A 15,048-nucleotide genomic window follows, 5' to 3' on the forward strand; every position below is an offset into this window, starting at 1 on the left:
GCCTCATTCAGAATTCACAGTCACAGCAAAACACATCAAAACACTGCGATGTCTTTTACTCATTTACACCAGCACAACACACATAACCTGTGTGACAGTCTCTCTTCACAGACAGGCAGACACATTTTATTGTAAGCAGGGGGGACAAGCCAGGAAGCCCATTCAAAATAATGTTTGTATTTATTGACATAGCTAAAGATAAGGGCTTGCAGCATGTGTATAATAGTTGCATATTCCATTTTCCAACTAACAGCTGGAATGAGGTTCACATGAGCCATGTTTGTCATCTTTAATGGCTGCCTTTGAATGACTACGCATCACCCGATATTAAATATCCTAAAAAGATATTTTCTAGATTGAGGCATGAACAGACTCGTGGAATCTAAGATGTTTACTATAAGCCCTTAAGAAAGTTAACAACGCTGTCCAATCCCCTTTTCCCAGATGGAAACGACAACCCACCATAATCATACAGGCTTATGATTCCATGGAATCCATCCTCAAGGTGGCACCAGGTCACTTGGACTCCGTTGTCCTCCAACCTCTTCTTGTACAGCAAGCCATCATCCCTCAGCACATCATATTCACAAGTCAAGATGAAGGACTCGGGCAGCTGGTGAACAACAGCATCTTCAGCCAGCAGTGGGCACAGGTTGGGCTCACAGAACCGTTTCACCGTCTCATAAACTTCAGCCATAAAATCACTGGGGTTAAGTGCCTTCACTCCTCTGACTTTAAACTCTTCAGGGATGTTGTCTGGACTCACCCACTTCCTGTACTTCTGCCTCATATCTGGAGGGATATGAGAGCCCTTCAGGACCTCCTGCATATGCGATGCATCCCCGTTTAAGTACTGCAAAGCGAAGAAAGCAGCGCGCTCCCGGAATAAGAGAGGAACTCCCCGATTTTGATGGTAGGATGGCAGATTGAAGTCCAGTGCCTGAAGGCCTGGGTAGATCAGGATCTGAGCACGCAGCCTGGGGAGGTCTGCTCTACCTGCCAGGGTCTGGCTAACGGCAGCAGCAAGATTGCCCCCAGCACTGTCCCCACAGACACTGATACGGGTGGGATCCACCCCATAGAGGTCTGTATTCCTCATAAAGTGTAAGGTGGCATTAAGACAGTCTTCATACGCAGCAGGGTATTTGTGCTCAGGAGCTAAACGATACCTAATGCATAAGAGAGAAGGACAGGAAAAGGAAATATCATTAGTGTTAAGCAGGGAGTGTTATCCTACACTACCTTCCAGCCAATTCATTACCTCCTGAGCAGACATTTCCCAGCTAGTGGTTGCAGATAACATGTAGCTCATGTGTTCAACTACAAGAATTGTCTTCTGATTAAGAAACAATGAGCTTTTTTAATTAATTTCTTCATTGTGCTATGTGTTCTTGACAAGATAATTTAATGATTTTTGCCTCTGTTTCCTATGTGTAAAATGGGGGTAACGCAGCATAATTATTCTCTCTCTCTTATGTAAATTACAAGCATTTGGAGCATCTTGTTCACATCTTCAGCATAAAGAAAACTTGTTCTACCTAAGTTTTAAATTGGCTTCTTTAGATTTTCTTTGTATACCAAGTATCAGTACATTAACAGTTATGCACTGGGAAGTCACAGCTGTCATTATTTGTCTCTTTTCCTATGCTGAATCCTTTAGAAATTTCTCTGTACAAAATTAAATCTCCAAAAGCAGTGCAGCTCTACTGTGGCACCACAGCAGCAATAATCTCTGAGCAATAGGACTGGGTCGACTTACTGAACAGATACAACTACGGATTCACTTTCTCTGGATAAGTAGCGGCATACTTTCTCATAGGTATCTGGAAAAGAAAGACTTTCATTAGTGCTTTGTCTTCAAGACATCTCGGTGTTTATATAGAAAGGTGTTTATTTGTCTTCATGCTTTCTCCATAATCCCATGCTGAAAGCTTATTTTATTTCAATACAGTGAAAATTCCTCTAGGAAATGACTTACCCAGACTTCCAAACACCCATCCTCCTCCATGGAAGAAGAGGATACCTCTCCTTCGTCCATGAGATGTGGCTTTTGGCTGGTACACCCTCACGGGTACTTTGTTAAACTGCAGGTCCTGGATAAACAGCTTCGGGTCCACCCTCAGTCTCCGTCCTTGTCGCACGTATCGGCCAAAAGTGATCTGGCTGCAAAGTCCTGTCTTCTCCAAAATCCTTCCCTGTTCAAAGTTAAGAATTAAGGCTTATTTAGAAGTCTTGGATTAGCCAACATATAAAAAGCTCAGCATCACCCATTAGTGTTCTATAGTAAGATGCAGTAATTGCAGTCTAAGAAGTTAGAATAACCATCGTGAAGACCATCGAGAGAAGATAACAGCTATGAAAGCATCTCCTAAACTGTCTCTAAATGGCTTCTTGTATTCTAAGTACTGATCGCTTTCATTCTCATAGGTCATTTAGTTAATTTTTTTGCCTTCACATACCCCTGGAAAACAATGAGGAAATGTAAGTTGGCAGTTCATAGAACCATAGAATCATAGAATGGCCTGAGCTGAAAAGGACCCCAATGATCATCTCATTTCAACCCCCTGCTGTGTGCAGGGTCACCAACCAGCAGACCAGGCTGCCCAGAGCCACATCCAGCCTGGCCTTGAATGCCTGCAGGGATCGGGCATCCACAGCCTCCTTGGGCAACCTGTTCCAGTGCGTCACCACCCTCTGGGGGAAAAACTTCCTCCTAAGATCCAACCTAAACCTCCGCTGTCTCAGTTTCAAACCATTCCCCCTTGTCCTATCACTATCCACCCTCATAAACAGCCATTCCCCATCCTGTTTATGCTCTCCCTTCAAGTATTGGGTTGGAGGCAAGTTCTACCTTAAATCATATCATCTGGAATCTTCCAGATCCTATTGTTAAGAATCTGATGTGGAAGTCTTGGCTTCACAGACAGCATTTTGAGAGGTTGTCTGATAATAATAAAGCTCTTTCATTCAGATTTCCCAAGCTCTCACTTCCTACAGTGAGTAAAAATCCTACTTCCTTTACTTAAATCCACTGTCATTCTCATGTCACCTTATACATTTTATGTAGGTGTCTATCCAAATTGGCAATCCTGGAATATGTATTTTAATCATCAGTCTTGCCCAGCACACCTTGGTGCTCATTCTTGTCTCATTTACACTTGATCAGAGCAATTAAATTAAATACACAGAAACATCCTCATAGATTCTTACAAAGCTCTGCATTGCACAGACCAGCTCTGCTGAATTAGACCATAAAGCTCAGTGGGTTTGTAAATGTTTAATGCTGAGAGGCGTTGTGCAAGTTGGTTTTATTTGCACATCAGAAGCGAACAGAACCGAGCATCCCTTCCCAAGGCTCCTGCAATACACTGAGCTCCATCAATCTGCTGCATTGAGTGGATAAGGGGTTCAAACACAGCACAGTGCATCATGCGCTCGGTTGCTAAGCAAGATGCCGATTTTAAATGCTTAATGAGAGCATTTCTTTATCCATCCCCTTGCCACGCTGTGGGAGGACTCAGGAGGACCCTGTCGTGCGTTCTGAGGACATGGATGTGGTGTAAGGAACTGCAGGAGGGCGGGATGTGCGCAGTCAGCAAAGGGAACTCGGTGGCGAAAGGAACGGAGGAGGTTTTTAAACAATTCAAAGGCGCCGTAAAGTGACAGAGTTGAGCAGAGCTCTAATGCCTTTTATGCAACGCTGTAAAAGTGAGTCCAGGGATTAAGTAAAGCAGCCCTAACCGGATTTGGTCCCATAAATGTCAGCGGTGGTAGGAGCAGTTGCAGGGCCGTTCCTTTGTGCAAGGTGACTTCACCTCCAGCCGAGCGCTGTTAGCAACGAAGCGCCGGCTCAGCTCCGCGACTTACATCAACGCCAATGTACCAGCATTGCCGCCCCGCATCGCCGCACCGGGTTTACCCAACGGGATGCCGGCCTTCCCCGTCCTCCTCAGCCCCGAGCATCGCCCCGGCCCCCACGTCTCCCCCTGTCTATCCCCCCACTCCCAGCTCGGGACGGATCCCCGCATCCCAGCGACCCCACCGCCCCAACTCACCAGGGCCGCCGTGCCCAGCAGGACGGCCAGCACCAGGCGCAGCTTAGCGGGCTGGTTCACCCCGGCCGGGATGTCGTAGCTGGGCAGCCCGAGCAGCACGGTGCCCAGCACCAGCACCGCCAGGGGCAGGAGCAGCGCGAGCAGCAGCAGCAGCAGCAGCACCGCCGCCGCCGGCAGCGCCATGGCCCGGCGGCCGCCCCGCGGGGCTCCCCGGCCCGCAGCGGGGCCAGGCTGCGGCCGCCCCCCTCCTGCAGGACGGCGGCGTCACGGACCGTTTGTGACAGCTCCGCAAAGCCGCGGCCCGGGGTCATGCTGCGGGCCCGGGGGGAGGCCGTAATCTGCCAGCGGGGAGGCGCGGCGTGAGACGGGAGTGAGGATGCTCGGGGTCCGCGGGGCGGCCGGCGGTGCCTGGAGCGGCTGGGCATCCTCCGGGAGGGACTGGAGCAGTGAGCAGGGAGCAGGGATGGAGGATTGAAAGAGGCAGAGAGAGCAGTTGTGTCATTGAGTGTCATTGCCCAGGAATCCGGAGTGCTGGAGGAAAAAACATCGCCCGGCTGTATCCCCGGGGAAATCCAAAGTGTAGCATTTATGCTGCAGAAATCTCCTGTTCCCCCAGTCACAGAATCACAGAATGACCTGGGCTGGAAGGGACCTCAAGGATCATGAAGTTCCAAACCCCCTGGTTACCCAGTCTCAGGATTTGATTTTCTCTTGGGTTTTTTTTTTCTTAGGGTTTTCTTTCTTTTTATTTTTTAACTGCCTTTTTTCCTTAGGAGTTTCCTTTAGGATTCAAGTCTGGGATGCATTGCACAGAGCATGGCCAGGAGGTGATTCTCCCCCTCTGTTCTGCCCTGGGAAGGCGATATGTGGAATATTGCTTCCAGTTCTGGGCTCCCCGGTTCAAAAAAGACAGGGATCTCCCTTAGAAAGAATACAGCAGAGAGTGATCAAGTGAGTGGGGCCTGGAGCATCTCCCTTACAGGGAAAGGCTGAGAGCCCTGGGGCTGTTCAGTGTGGGCAAGAGAAGGCTGAGAGATAACCTTATAATTGTTTATAAATACCCAAAGTCAGGTTAATGGGGTAGGCTCTTTTCGGTGCCGTGCAGCTGCAGTGCAAGAAGTCAGGAGATACACCACTGCCTTGTCCTTCAAGCAGAACTCAAGGCATAAAGGAAACTAACAGCACAAATTCTTTATAAATCTACCACTCTCTGAAGGTACATGAGAATATTTTGCTTCCTATTTTCTAGCTCTTTAAGCTCAGCCTTCTGCTATGCACCAACTAGGAGCCCCATTCTGTCATTGCTGTCTCATACCTTACAAAGTGCTGTTCCCTCTCAACCAATATCTTGCCCTGAGCTCCAGGGGGCATAGTGGAGACACCCAAAATTAAATGGGAGTTGATAGAGCCCTGCTTATTTCATAGTCAGGGCAGCCCTTACTTTCCTCCAGGAAGGTGTCCCAAATTGACACAGACCTTCTGCTGCTGCTGCTCTTCTTGCAGGTGTGGTTCTACCATATCCCCTGTATGTCACATCACTTTAGATGAAGGTTTTCTTCATCTCCCCCTTTTTTGTTCTGTAGCTTTCTTCTAACTTCTCCCTCCATTCACAATATACGTGACATGCACTTTTTATCTAAATAAGATAAAGGCAAGCTTGCCAAATGAACATCGCAAAGAACCTGACTGTAATCCACAGGAACTATTAAACCCCAATTATTCCATTGACAATGCTGACGTGGAAGTAAATCATCTTTTAATTAAATTCAAGGAATCAATCAGGTGCTGATTTAATGGAAAAGGGACTGAAAAGCAACACTGGAAAGGCTAACCTGTCCAGAGCCTCACAATGACAGCGATCACTGTTCAGGTTATAGTATTTGAGGTTCTACAAGTTCAGATTTGGTGTTGTACATGAGGAGGGTTATCACTTTGTTGCTGACAGGTACCATCCAAGCTTTGGGAACATCCACTCATTTCTGAGGTAGAGTAACATAGCCAAGGAAAGATTCTTCTAAAGGCCTTTTATGAATTGAACAATTCTATCCAATCCCCTTTTCCCGGATGGAAATCTCAGCCCACAATAATCATGCAAGCTTATTATTGCATGGAATCCATCCTCGAGGTGGCACCAGGTCACTGGGACTCCATTGTCCTCCAGCCTCTTCTTGTACAGCAAGCCATCATCTCTGAGTACATCGTACTCACATGTTAAGATGAAAGTCTCAGGCAGCTGCTGGATAACAGCATCTTCAGCCAGCAGTGGGCACAGGCTGGGCTCATCAGTTCTTTCAAAGTTCTTAAAAACTTCGGCCTTGATGTCATGAGTTTTTGGAGGGTTGTATCCTCTTGCCTTAAACCTCTCAGGGATGTTGTCTGGGCTCACCCACTTTTTGTACTTCTCTCTCATTTCTGGAGGAACGTGAGAGCCCTTCAGGACGTCTTGCTTGTACTGCGCATCCCCACGTAGGTACAGCAATGCAAAGAAAGCAGCGCGTTCTCGGAGTAAGAGAGGGACTCCCCGATTTTGCTGGTAGGAGGGTAAATCCAAGTCCACTGCCTGAAGGCCTGGGTAGATCAGGATCTGAGCACGCAGCCTGGGGAGGTCTGTTCTACCTGCCAGGGTCTGGCTAACGGCAGCAGCAAGATTGCCCCCAGCACTGTCCCACAGACACTGATACGGGCAGGATCCACCCCATAGAGCTCTGCATTCCTCATGAATTGTACAGTGGCATTAAGACAGTCTTCATACGCAGCAGGGTATTTGTGCTCTGGAGCTAAACGATACCTAACGCACAGAAAGAAACAAGGTGAGATGGAAACGTAACTAGAATAACAGTTTTCTAGCACCTTGCATTTTCCTGTGCTATCTGCTGTGTTTTCAGGAACACCAACCAAAGAGCCCACTGGCATTCATTGTCTGCTAAGCACGTTGCCTTCCAGAACTGTGGTTTGAGGGACGTGGTTAGTGGACACAGAAGGGAAGGAAGGGAAGAGGGAGAGGAAGGGAAGAATGGAAAGGGAGAGGGAAGGGAATGGAATGGAGGGGAAGGGGAGGAAGGGAAGGGAAAAGGGAAGGGAGGGAAGGGAAGGGAAGGGAAGGGAAGGGAAGGGAAGGGAAGGGAAGGGAGATCACCTACTACCTTGGGCAGTGCAGACCTAACTCACCCAACAGACATAACCACGAAGCCGCTCTCTCTAGCGATGTAACGGCAGATGTTGTCATGGGAATCTGCAAGAAATTGGGGTGTGTGGGCTGCCTGCTCCCAGCTGGGCGCACAGCTCTGTCCCTCTCAGCCCTTCACACCCCTTCACCTCTGCTTCTCCCTCTTCCCCCCCAGCCACATCACCTCCCTATGAGGCAGCCCAGTGCCCCTCGCTGCCCCCTGGCCCAGTTTCATCCCTTCTCCCAGCTGTCTGGGCAGAATTCTCCCTCCCTACCGATGCTGCAGTAAATCCAACCACCTCCATGGAAGAAGATGGTGGCAGGCCTCAGGGCAGCAGATGGCACACGGGGCAGGTAGATCCTCACTGGCACTCCACCAAAGTGCTTGTCCTGCAGGCAGAGCCATGGCTCCGGGCCCCGCTTCTTCCCTGAGCGCATGTAGCGGGTGAAGGTGATCTCTGTGCACAATCCCATCTTCTCCAAGATCTTGCCCTGTTCAGAGAAAGGGGTAGGCTGTGAGGGAGCCACAAGGGGTATCCAGGCATGGGAGAGAATGCCCTGTGCAGATGTTGTGTTCCAAAGTTTCCCAAGAGATGCCATCTTACCAGCTTTAAAAGCACCCAGTCTCCCACCAGTGTGGCTGGAAAGCCCCGTGAATGGCCTGAAAACATCATCAGTGCTTAGCTAAAGTGCAAACAGAGCTGTCTCACTGTTAGTAAATCTTTCATTTAAATGGAGTGAGGGAAGATGGGCTCAGTTTGGGCTCTCACAGATAGCTTCATTCCAACATTGTAGGCAATCCTATCAGAGATGGGGATATCTGAGGTCTGGTAGAAAGGATCAGACATAAAAAAAGTCCTCGAAAGTCAACCACAACAAGGAAGGGAAGGAAATCCTTCACTGAAGTCTTAATGGAACCCACAGGATTCTGGCATTTTGTGGACTAATAGAATGACTTGGATTGGAAGTGACCTTAAAGCTCACCCAGTTCCAACCCCTGCCATGGGCTGGGTGCCCCCCACCAGCTCAGGCTGCCCAGGGCCCATCCGTGACCTTGGGCACCTCCAGGGATGGGGCACCCACAGCTCTGGGCAGCAGTGTCAGAGCTTCACCACCATCTGAATATGGAATTTCTACCCAATATCCAATCTAAATCACCCCTCTTTAGTTGAGAACCATTCCCCCTTGTCCTATCACTAGCAGATCATGTAAAAATATGGTCTACCTCCTGCTTTTAAGCTTCCTTTAAGTACTGGAATGCAGCACTGAGATCTCCCCAGAACCTTTTCTTCTCCAGTCTGAACAAGCTCAGCTCCTCCAACTGTTCTTCATTGGAGAGACACTCCAACCTCTGAGCATCCTCACAGGCCTCCTTTGGATCCACTCCAACAGCCCCACATCCCTCCTGCGCTGGGGGCCCCAGGCTTGGATGCAGAACTGCAGCTGGGGCCTCACAATGGCAGAGCAGATGGGGACAATCCCCTCCTTTACCCTGTAGGTCCCTTTTCTTTTCCTGCAGCCCAGGATACAGTTGGTCTTCTAGGCTGCAAGTGCACACTACTGGCTTGTGTTCAGCTTTTCAACCATCAGGACCTCCAAGTCCTTCCTTCTCCCTGAGGCTGCTCTCAATGAGTTCTCCTCCTACTCTGTATTCATATCTAGGATTGCCTCGACAATCCTAGATATATATTTACACACATATATACTTCTATACATATATATTTACACATATAACCAACCAGAAAATAACACTTAAAGCCCACTTCTGACAGAAATGATGGCAAAGTAACTCACCACAGCAGATGTAATAACCATATGTGCATGGACAATGAGAAGCTTTCCAGGTTGATCCACTTCAGGAGGGATCTGGACATTGGGAAAGTCCACTTGAAGCGTTTTTATGATTGCTAATGTGAACGAAGCAGTAAAGATCACCAGCAGTATCAGTAGCAGTATATAGAAGAATCCCATTTCACTTAGCCAAAGGTGGGGTGTTTCAACACCTGTCTTTGATGCAGATGGTGCGAACTGATAGAGCAGCCCAAATTAAAACAGTTCTCTCAGGTGCCACGCTTAAGAATCCTTGGAAACGTTGTGCAAGGTGCCAGCGTGCATCACATCATAAAAGGGAGAGAAGAGAATGTGATTTCCTGTTGAGCTGCTCAATAATTGTGGTATTGATACAGGGACTGGTATACTACATGGCACTCTTGGATTGCGGATGATAGGATCAGCTGTTCGGAGAGAGCAGTTAATTAGCGAAGTCCTAGTTCGTGATGTGTTGCTATTTATGTGAAGAGTGAGCCAACTAGTGTGGAGGTTAAATCAGCTCTTGCATATGATCTGCAGCCACAACATGCTCCTTCCTGTGCTACAGACCTTCTTTGGGTAGTTTGGAATATATGGTATTAACAAGGGCATTTGTAAAGGAAATGGCTGCTAGTGTGGGCTTCACAACAATAAATGTGTTGGCCCTATTTTGTTGTTGGGGTATTTGAACATAGGAACAAGTTTTTCAGCTTACTCATGTTTGATAAATGTAGAAACACATGTAGAGCATCTCCACTGTAATTTGCACCAAGCCGGTAAAAGTAGCTCTGTCAAGGACTGCTGCAATTCTGATTCCATTCATTCAGGTGTGAAATATCAATTAGCTACACTTAGCCCATAGAAATATTAAGGAACTTGATGACCGGGACACTTAGGCTTAGATACTGCACATAACATACAGTAAAGGCAATACGTCATTGTACTGTGATAGCAGTACCTTTCTCCTTTGCCAAAACACACTTAGTCTTCTGGGAAGAGTAAAACCATGGGTTGTAATTGAATAAAATGGGCAAGACCAGATGTTGATTTAAAATTTTACAGCATCTTTAATATTAATTCAGTGAGCAGCAAGTGCCTAATCCAGATAGATGATTAAAACAGGCAGACTGTACATGGAACAGTGCTGGATGAATTGTTCACTGCTTTTTCTTTATATAATATCCTTTTTCAGCAGTCATGATGTCATAATTGCTCCTTAAAGTAATTGCTCTTTAACTCTTCTATCTAAACCTCATAGATGGAATTAAGAAGCATGAGAGACTCAAAAAAAACCCACCTAAACAGAGTAATTTTAATAGAAGGAATAGAAGAATTTGTCTCTATAAACTTTTTAGGAAGTTCACGATATTTTCCAGACCCCTTTTTCCAGATGAAAACGACAACCATTCACTATTAAATGAATTGATGATTCCATGGAATCCATCCTCGAGGTGGCACCAGGTCACTCGGACTCCGTTGTCCTCCAACCTCTTCTTGTACAGCAAGCCATCATCCCTCAGCACGTCATATTCACAAGTCAAGATGAAGGACTCGGGCAGCTGGTGAACAACAGCATCTTCAGCCAGCAGTGGGCACAGGTTGGGCTCAAGGAACCGTTTCACTGTCTCGTAAACTTCGGTTGAACAGTCGAGTAACACGTGTGGCTTGTAGCCCCTGACTTTAAACTTTTCAGGGATGTAATCTTCACTCACCCACTTCCTGTAATTTAATTTAATATCTATAGGAATATGTGAACCCTCCAGGACTTGTTCCAGATTTGATGCATTCCCATTTAGGTATTGTAACACATAGACAGCAGCGCGCTCTTGGAATAAGGGAGGGACTCCCTGATTTTGCTTATAGGATGGCAGATTGAAGTCCAGTGCCTGAAGTATTGGGTAGATCAGGATCTGAGCACGCAGCCTGGGGAGGTCTGTTCTACCTGCCAGGGTCTGGCTAACGGCAGCAGCAAGATTGCCCCCAGCACTGTCCCCACAGACACTGATACGGGCAGGATCCACCCCATAGAGGTCTGCATTCCTCATAAAGTGTATGGTAGCATTAAGACAGTCTTCATATGCAGCAGGGTATTTGTGCTCAGGAGCTAAACGATACCTAATGCACAGGAGACAAGAAAAGTAGGAAAAGGAATGATACTAATGTTAAATGTACTGCTGAAGATTCCCACCATTAGTACCCTGATTACCTTTCCATTTCTCCATGAGTTGTCATAAAACAGCTTGTGACCAGCAAGGCCAGGTGATGGAGGCCAACTGTGTTAGGTCATCGTCTGTTTATGGCATTGCTCAGGTCTTGAACAACACAGGAGTACTCAGCTGCTATCTATGACCAGGTTCTATGAACTGACCCTTAATCATTTCATGCTTTCGACGTGTCAGATAGCACTATTTCCTTTCTATGAGTTCATTAGTCCTCATCATCGAAATAGTTGTCAGTATATTGATGATAATATTAGCTTGTCAGTCCTGTAAGCATCAAGTAGTTTCTTTGAGTGAGGATTAAGTAGAATATTGTACTTACTCTCTGTTTACTGTCGATTTCTAGATGGGAATTAAGACCATGTCCTACTTTTTCCAGTTACATGCCCAAGTATTATTTGATTTAATCAGGCAATAAAATTCCGAGTCAGCCTTAGATGTGTCCATATGAGAGCAGTTTGAGTTTGTAATGTAAAATCACACATCCCACAGAAGGATTTCTCTGGTTACAGCTGTCTCCATGATCTTAGAGGCTGTAGGGTGTGATTCACAGTATAGAAAATAATCCCTAAACCATGGCATGAAAAAAGACTCACCCAACAGACACAACCACCGATTCACTTCCTCGGGCAAGAGTGCGGCACAGGCTTTCATGGGTCTCTGAAAGAAACGTTTTCATTTGGGGTTTCTGTTGTGTTACTCTTTGATTGTTTCTGTTTGTGTTTTGTTGTTCGTGGGGTTTTTATTTTTCACCAAGAGTTCTAATGTTGTCTATTACTTAAGAACTGCAAGGAAGAAGCACTCCTTTTCTGTGCCTCCTCCCGCACAGCTCTGCAGATCTTTTTTACCCCTTGATCTTCTCCTTTCATTATGTTTGGTGTTTTCCACTCATATATCATTGTCTTTAAGAAAAATCATGTGAAGCGTAGCAGATATTACAGCAAGACTTACAAGAGTACATCAGTACATCTGTGGTTATACTCAAATTTCATAGCAGCTACAGGTTAACCAACCATCAACTTTACAATTGATGCCGCTTTTTAAACTAAATTACAGTAATTTCTTCTCTTAGATATCTTACCAAGGCTTCCAAAAACCCATCCTCCTCCATGGAAGAACATCACTCCTCTCCTTGGGCTGGTAGATGGAGCCTTGGGCTGGTAAATCCTTACAGGCACTTCTTCAAACCACAGGTTCTCAATGAAGAGCTTCTGGTCTGTTCCCAGAGCCCTAATACCTTGCATGTACCGAACAAAGCTGATCTGACTGCAGATGCCAATCTTTTCCAAAATCTTTCCCTATTCAAACACACACGCACACAAAAAAATAGGGAATTCACTCAGGAGATTCTGTATTCTTCAATGCAAAGGACAATGGGCAATGAATGAAATTATTTATTCTAGTGCATTTGCTGTTCTCTAAACAGAAATGGAACAACAACAGAGTTGTTCTCACCTTGATATTGAACCTGTTTGTTTGTTTTTTCATACCGTCTTACATTGCAGCATACAGTTCTGGTTTATGGTACCAGTGGGCAGATGACAAAAGGAGAACTGGCTTTTCCAGGTGCTTAAGTGAAGTAAGTCTTTCTGATTATATCTTGTATTGAACTGAAGCACGGGAATATGCATGCTGGAGTTCTTTAGTATTGTCCACTATAATCAAGAATATCCTGACTGAGAAATACACAAATATATTTATTTAATCTTAAATTATTTATCTCTCTTGGAGGTGCTTAAGTAATTTATTGAATGTGTGCACAACTTCTCATGTATTCTTAACACCCCTATTAGCATCTATCATTACCTCTGTTCATTACCTCTAACATTCTTGGTTCATTGAGATCCTTTGTCACTTCAACCAGGCAAAAGGCTGGTGCTGCTAACAGCCTAAACCCTCGTTTGCTCTTTGTTCCCATCCAAACAAGCTTGTGTAGCTGCTCAGAAGTTGCAAATATGTGGGGACATGGAATTCTTTCAGATCCTCTTGGGCAACCTCACCCAATTTTGTCACTTGTTTCACAAAGACCAAACCCCTTCCCCAAACCAGTTCTGAGTAGCTCAGTCTGTAATTTTATCTTCAAAACCAATACAGAACCCAACCCTTCACTCCCAAGCCCAAACAAAGCTTGAAAACATGCCTCCAAGGGCACTGGCTACATTCTGAGCCTTGAATGGAAACAGCTTCTATTTCATTTCTATTAAGTATTCTTATTCAATTATTGCTAGGTTAGCACGATTCACATTAGAGGCACAGTCAGGCTCATAACCCCTGTGTTAGGCAGTGCTTGTGTACTGCCTCATACAGGAGCAGGGCATAATCTGATTGTAACAAGGTAGTGCAATGCAAAGCATCTGATAAAGGTTTCTTTAGCAAAACTGAGCTCTAAATGCAACTTGCAGCATGATAGCTGTGCCTTGAGTGGCGAAGTTATAGTGTTGCATTAAGGTTCACCATTCTTCCCATCAGAATCACACAAGGTTCACTTACCACCACGGCTGTGCTTATCAAAATGACATGAATGATTCGAAGCTTCACAGGTTCATTCACTCCAGGAGGAATTTCAGAGTTGGAGAAATCAAAATTAATTGCTGCCATGACCAAGAGTATCAATCCAGCAACAAAAACTGCCAGGAACAGCACAAGGATCGTGTATATAGCTGCCATTTTGCAGAGCTGTGGACAAAGTGATCTGAAATGTCTTTGATTTGACTTTCCCTGATATCTTTGGCTTCTTACTTCCTGATTCTGAAATGACTTTGATCGTCAGAGGGTTGCACTCATAAAAAGCTTTTCTCCTCCCTTTTGCAAATATATTACTGTGTGTCTTTCCCTCTCCTGCCCTCCCTCTGCACACTCCCTTTGTTTCACAAAAGGTAAATCCAGTCCTGAATTCTGTTAGGAGATCTGTGCCAGAAACCATTTGGAATTTTTGCAGGAAACCATTCCTTGGCAGGGGTAGGAGTGTAATAAATCAACTGCATTAAAATCAATTCAGGGTGGAGAAGAGACACGAGGTGTTTGTATTCCTTAAGCCTGTGCCATTATCAAATACTTTTCATAGGATCATAGAATCACAGAATGGCCTGGGTTGCAAAGGCCCACAGTGCTCATCCAGTTCCAACCCCCTGCTGTGTGCAGGGTCACCAACCAGCAGCCCAGGCTGCCCAGAGNAGGCTGCCCAGAGCCACATCCAGCCTGGCCTTGAATGCCTGCAGGGATGGGGCATCCACAGCCTCCTTGGGCAACCTGTTCCAGTGCGTCACCACCCTCTGGGTGAAAAACTCCCTCCTGATATCCAACCTAAATCTCCCCTGTCTCAGTTTAAAACCATTCCCACTTGTCCTATCACTGTCCAGCAATCCACTTCAGAAGAAGTTTACCTGGAGATACATGTGCATGTGATGAATAGCGCTCTAAAGGGATAAATGGATCTTTGCCAGTGCTGTTTTGGAAAGATGCACTTATTGCTTTATGTCACTGCATCAGAATCTCAACTGTTTTGAACTTGTGTTTTCTTCCACATGTGCATTTCTACTCGAAATGGAGAAATCTGATCAAAGGATCTCAGTGTTTTAATTGTGCATTGGTTCTGATATCAGACAGAATAAAATTACACACATCAGAATGATAGGGCAAAGTAATAACGCAGTGGCTGGAAGGGGAATGTTGTTAATTCTTCCATTACAAGTGACCAGAGGTGTTATACATGGACTTTTGGAAGCTGGTAGTAATCTCTAACTGTTTGATTAGGGGAAGTGACTGCACCTATAGCCTTGTACAAGTTTTGTCTATACAA

At 45.8% G+C, this 15,048-nt stretch overlaps 4 protein-coding genes across 4 annotated transcripts in view; 1 reads left to right on the forward strand and 3 right to left on the reverse strand.

Annotated features, from left to right (window-relative positions):
• The window catches only part of LRRC38 (leucine rich repeat containing 38), a 67,670-nt gene extending 67,116 nt beyond the window's left edge, over positions 1 to 554 (forward strand). Inside the window, exon 7 of the transcript XR_004309461.1 lies at positions 445 to 554. The gene's annotated coding sequence lies outside the window, so the exon portion shown is untranslated. The remainder of the gene's footprint in view (positions 1 to 444) is intronic.
• LOC107323355 (arylacetamide deacetylase-like 4) lies at positions 105 to 4,264 on the reverse strand. Its single transcript, XM_015882334.2, has 4 exons — positions 4,056 to 4,264; positions 1,979 to 2,195; positions 1,760 to 1,823; positions 105 to 1,169 (listed from the first exon to the last, which is right to left on the reverse strand). Exons 1-4 carry the CDS (start codon positions 4,236 to 4,238, stop codon positions 395 to 397), a joined length of 1,239 nt encoding a protein of 412 aa, XP_015737820.1. The 5' UTR covers positions 4,239 to 4,264; the 3' UTR covers positions 105 to 394.
• Positions 4,265 to 6,069: 1,805 nt separating this feature from the next.
• On the reverse strand, positions 6,070 to 9,192 carry LOC107323364 (arylacetamide deacetylase-like 3). The gene is given in 5 exon segments (XM_032448737.1): positions 6,070 to 6,722; positions 6,725 to 6,843; positions 7,224 to 7,287; positions 7,497 to 7,713; positions 9,016 to 9,192. Coding segments are annotated over 5 exon segments (1,230 nt in total).
• Positions 9,193 to 10,121: 929 nt separating this feature from the next.
• Positions 10,122 to 14,327, reverse strand: LOC107323356 (arylacetamide deacetylase-like 4). The gene is made up of 4 exons (XM_015882335.2): positions 13,740 to 14,327; positions 12,331 to 12,547; positions 11,846 to 11,909; positions 10,122 to 11,145 (listed from the first exon to the last, which is right to left on the reverse strand). Exons 1-4 carry the CDS (start codon positions 13,914 to 13,916, stop codon positions 10,371 to 10,373), a joined length of 1,233 nt encoding a protein of 410 aa, XP_015737821.1. The 5' UTR covers positions 13,917 to 14,327; the 3' UTR covers positions 10,122 to 10,370.
• Positions 14,328 to 15,048: the final 721 nt, after the last annotated feature.

This window comes from Coturnix japonica, chromosome 21 (assembly GCF_001577835.2).
Source record: "Coturnix japonica isolate 7356 chromosome 21, Coturnix japonica 2.1, whole genome shotgun sequence".
NCBI lineage: Eukaryota > Metazoa > Chordata > Aves > Galliformes > Phasianidae > Coturnix > Coturnix japonica.

Bases quoted from the DNA above. Each gene is read 5' to 3' on its own strand.
- LOC107323355 (XM_015882334.2), bottom strand. From the start codon at position 4,238: ATGGCGCTGCCGGCGGCGGCGGTGCTGCTGCTGCTGCTGCTGCTCGCG. The intron at 2,196-4,055 runs GTGAGTTGGGGC...AACTTTGAACAG, and splicing joins TGCTGGGCACGGCGGCCCTG to GGAAGGATTTTGGAGAAGAC. The intron at 1,824-1,978 runs GTAAGTCATTTC...TTTCTTTTCCAG, and splicing joins ATGGGTGTTTGGAAGTCTGG to ATACCTATGAGAAAGTATGC.
- LOC107323356 (XM_015882335.2), bottom strand. From the start codon at position 13,916: ATGGCAGCTATATACACGATCCTTGTGCTGTTCCTGGCAGTTTTTGTT. The intron at 12,548-13,739 runs GTAAGTGAACCT...GTGTTTGAATAG, and splicing joins TGATAAGCACAGCCGTGGTG to GGAAAGATTTTGGAAAAGAT. The intron at 11,910-12,330 runs GTAAGATATCTA...CGTTTCTTTCAG, and splicing joins ATGGGTTTTTGGAAGCCTTG to AGACCCATGAAAGCCTGTGC.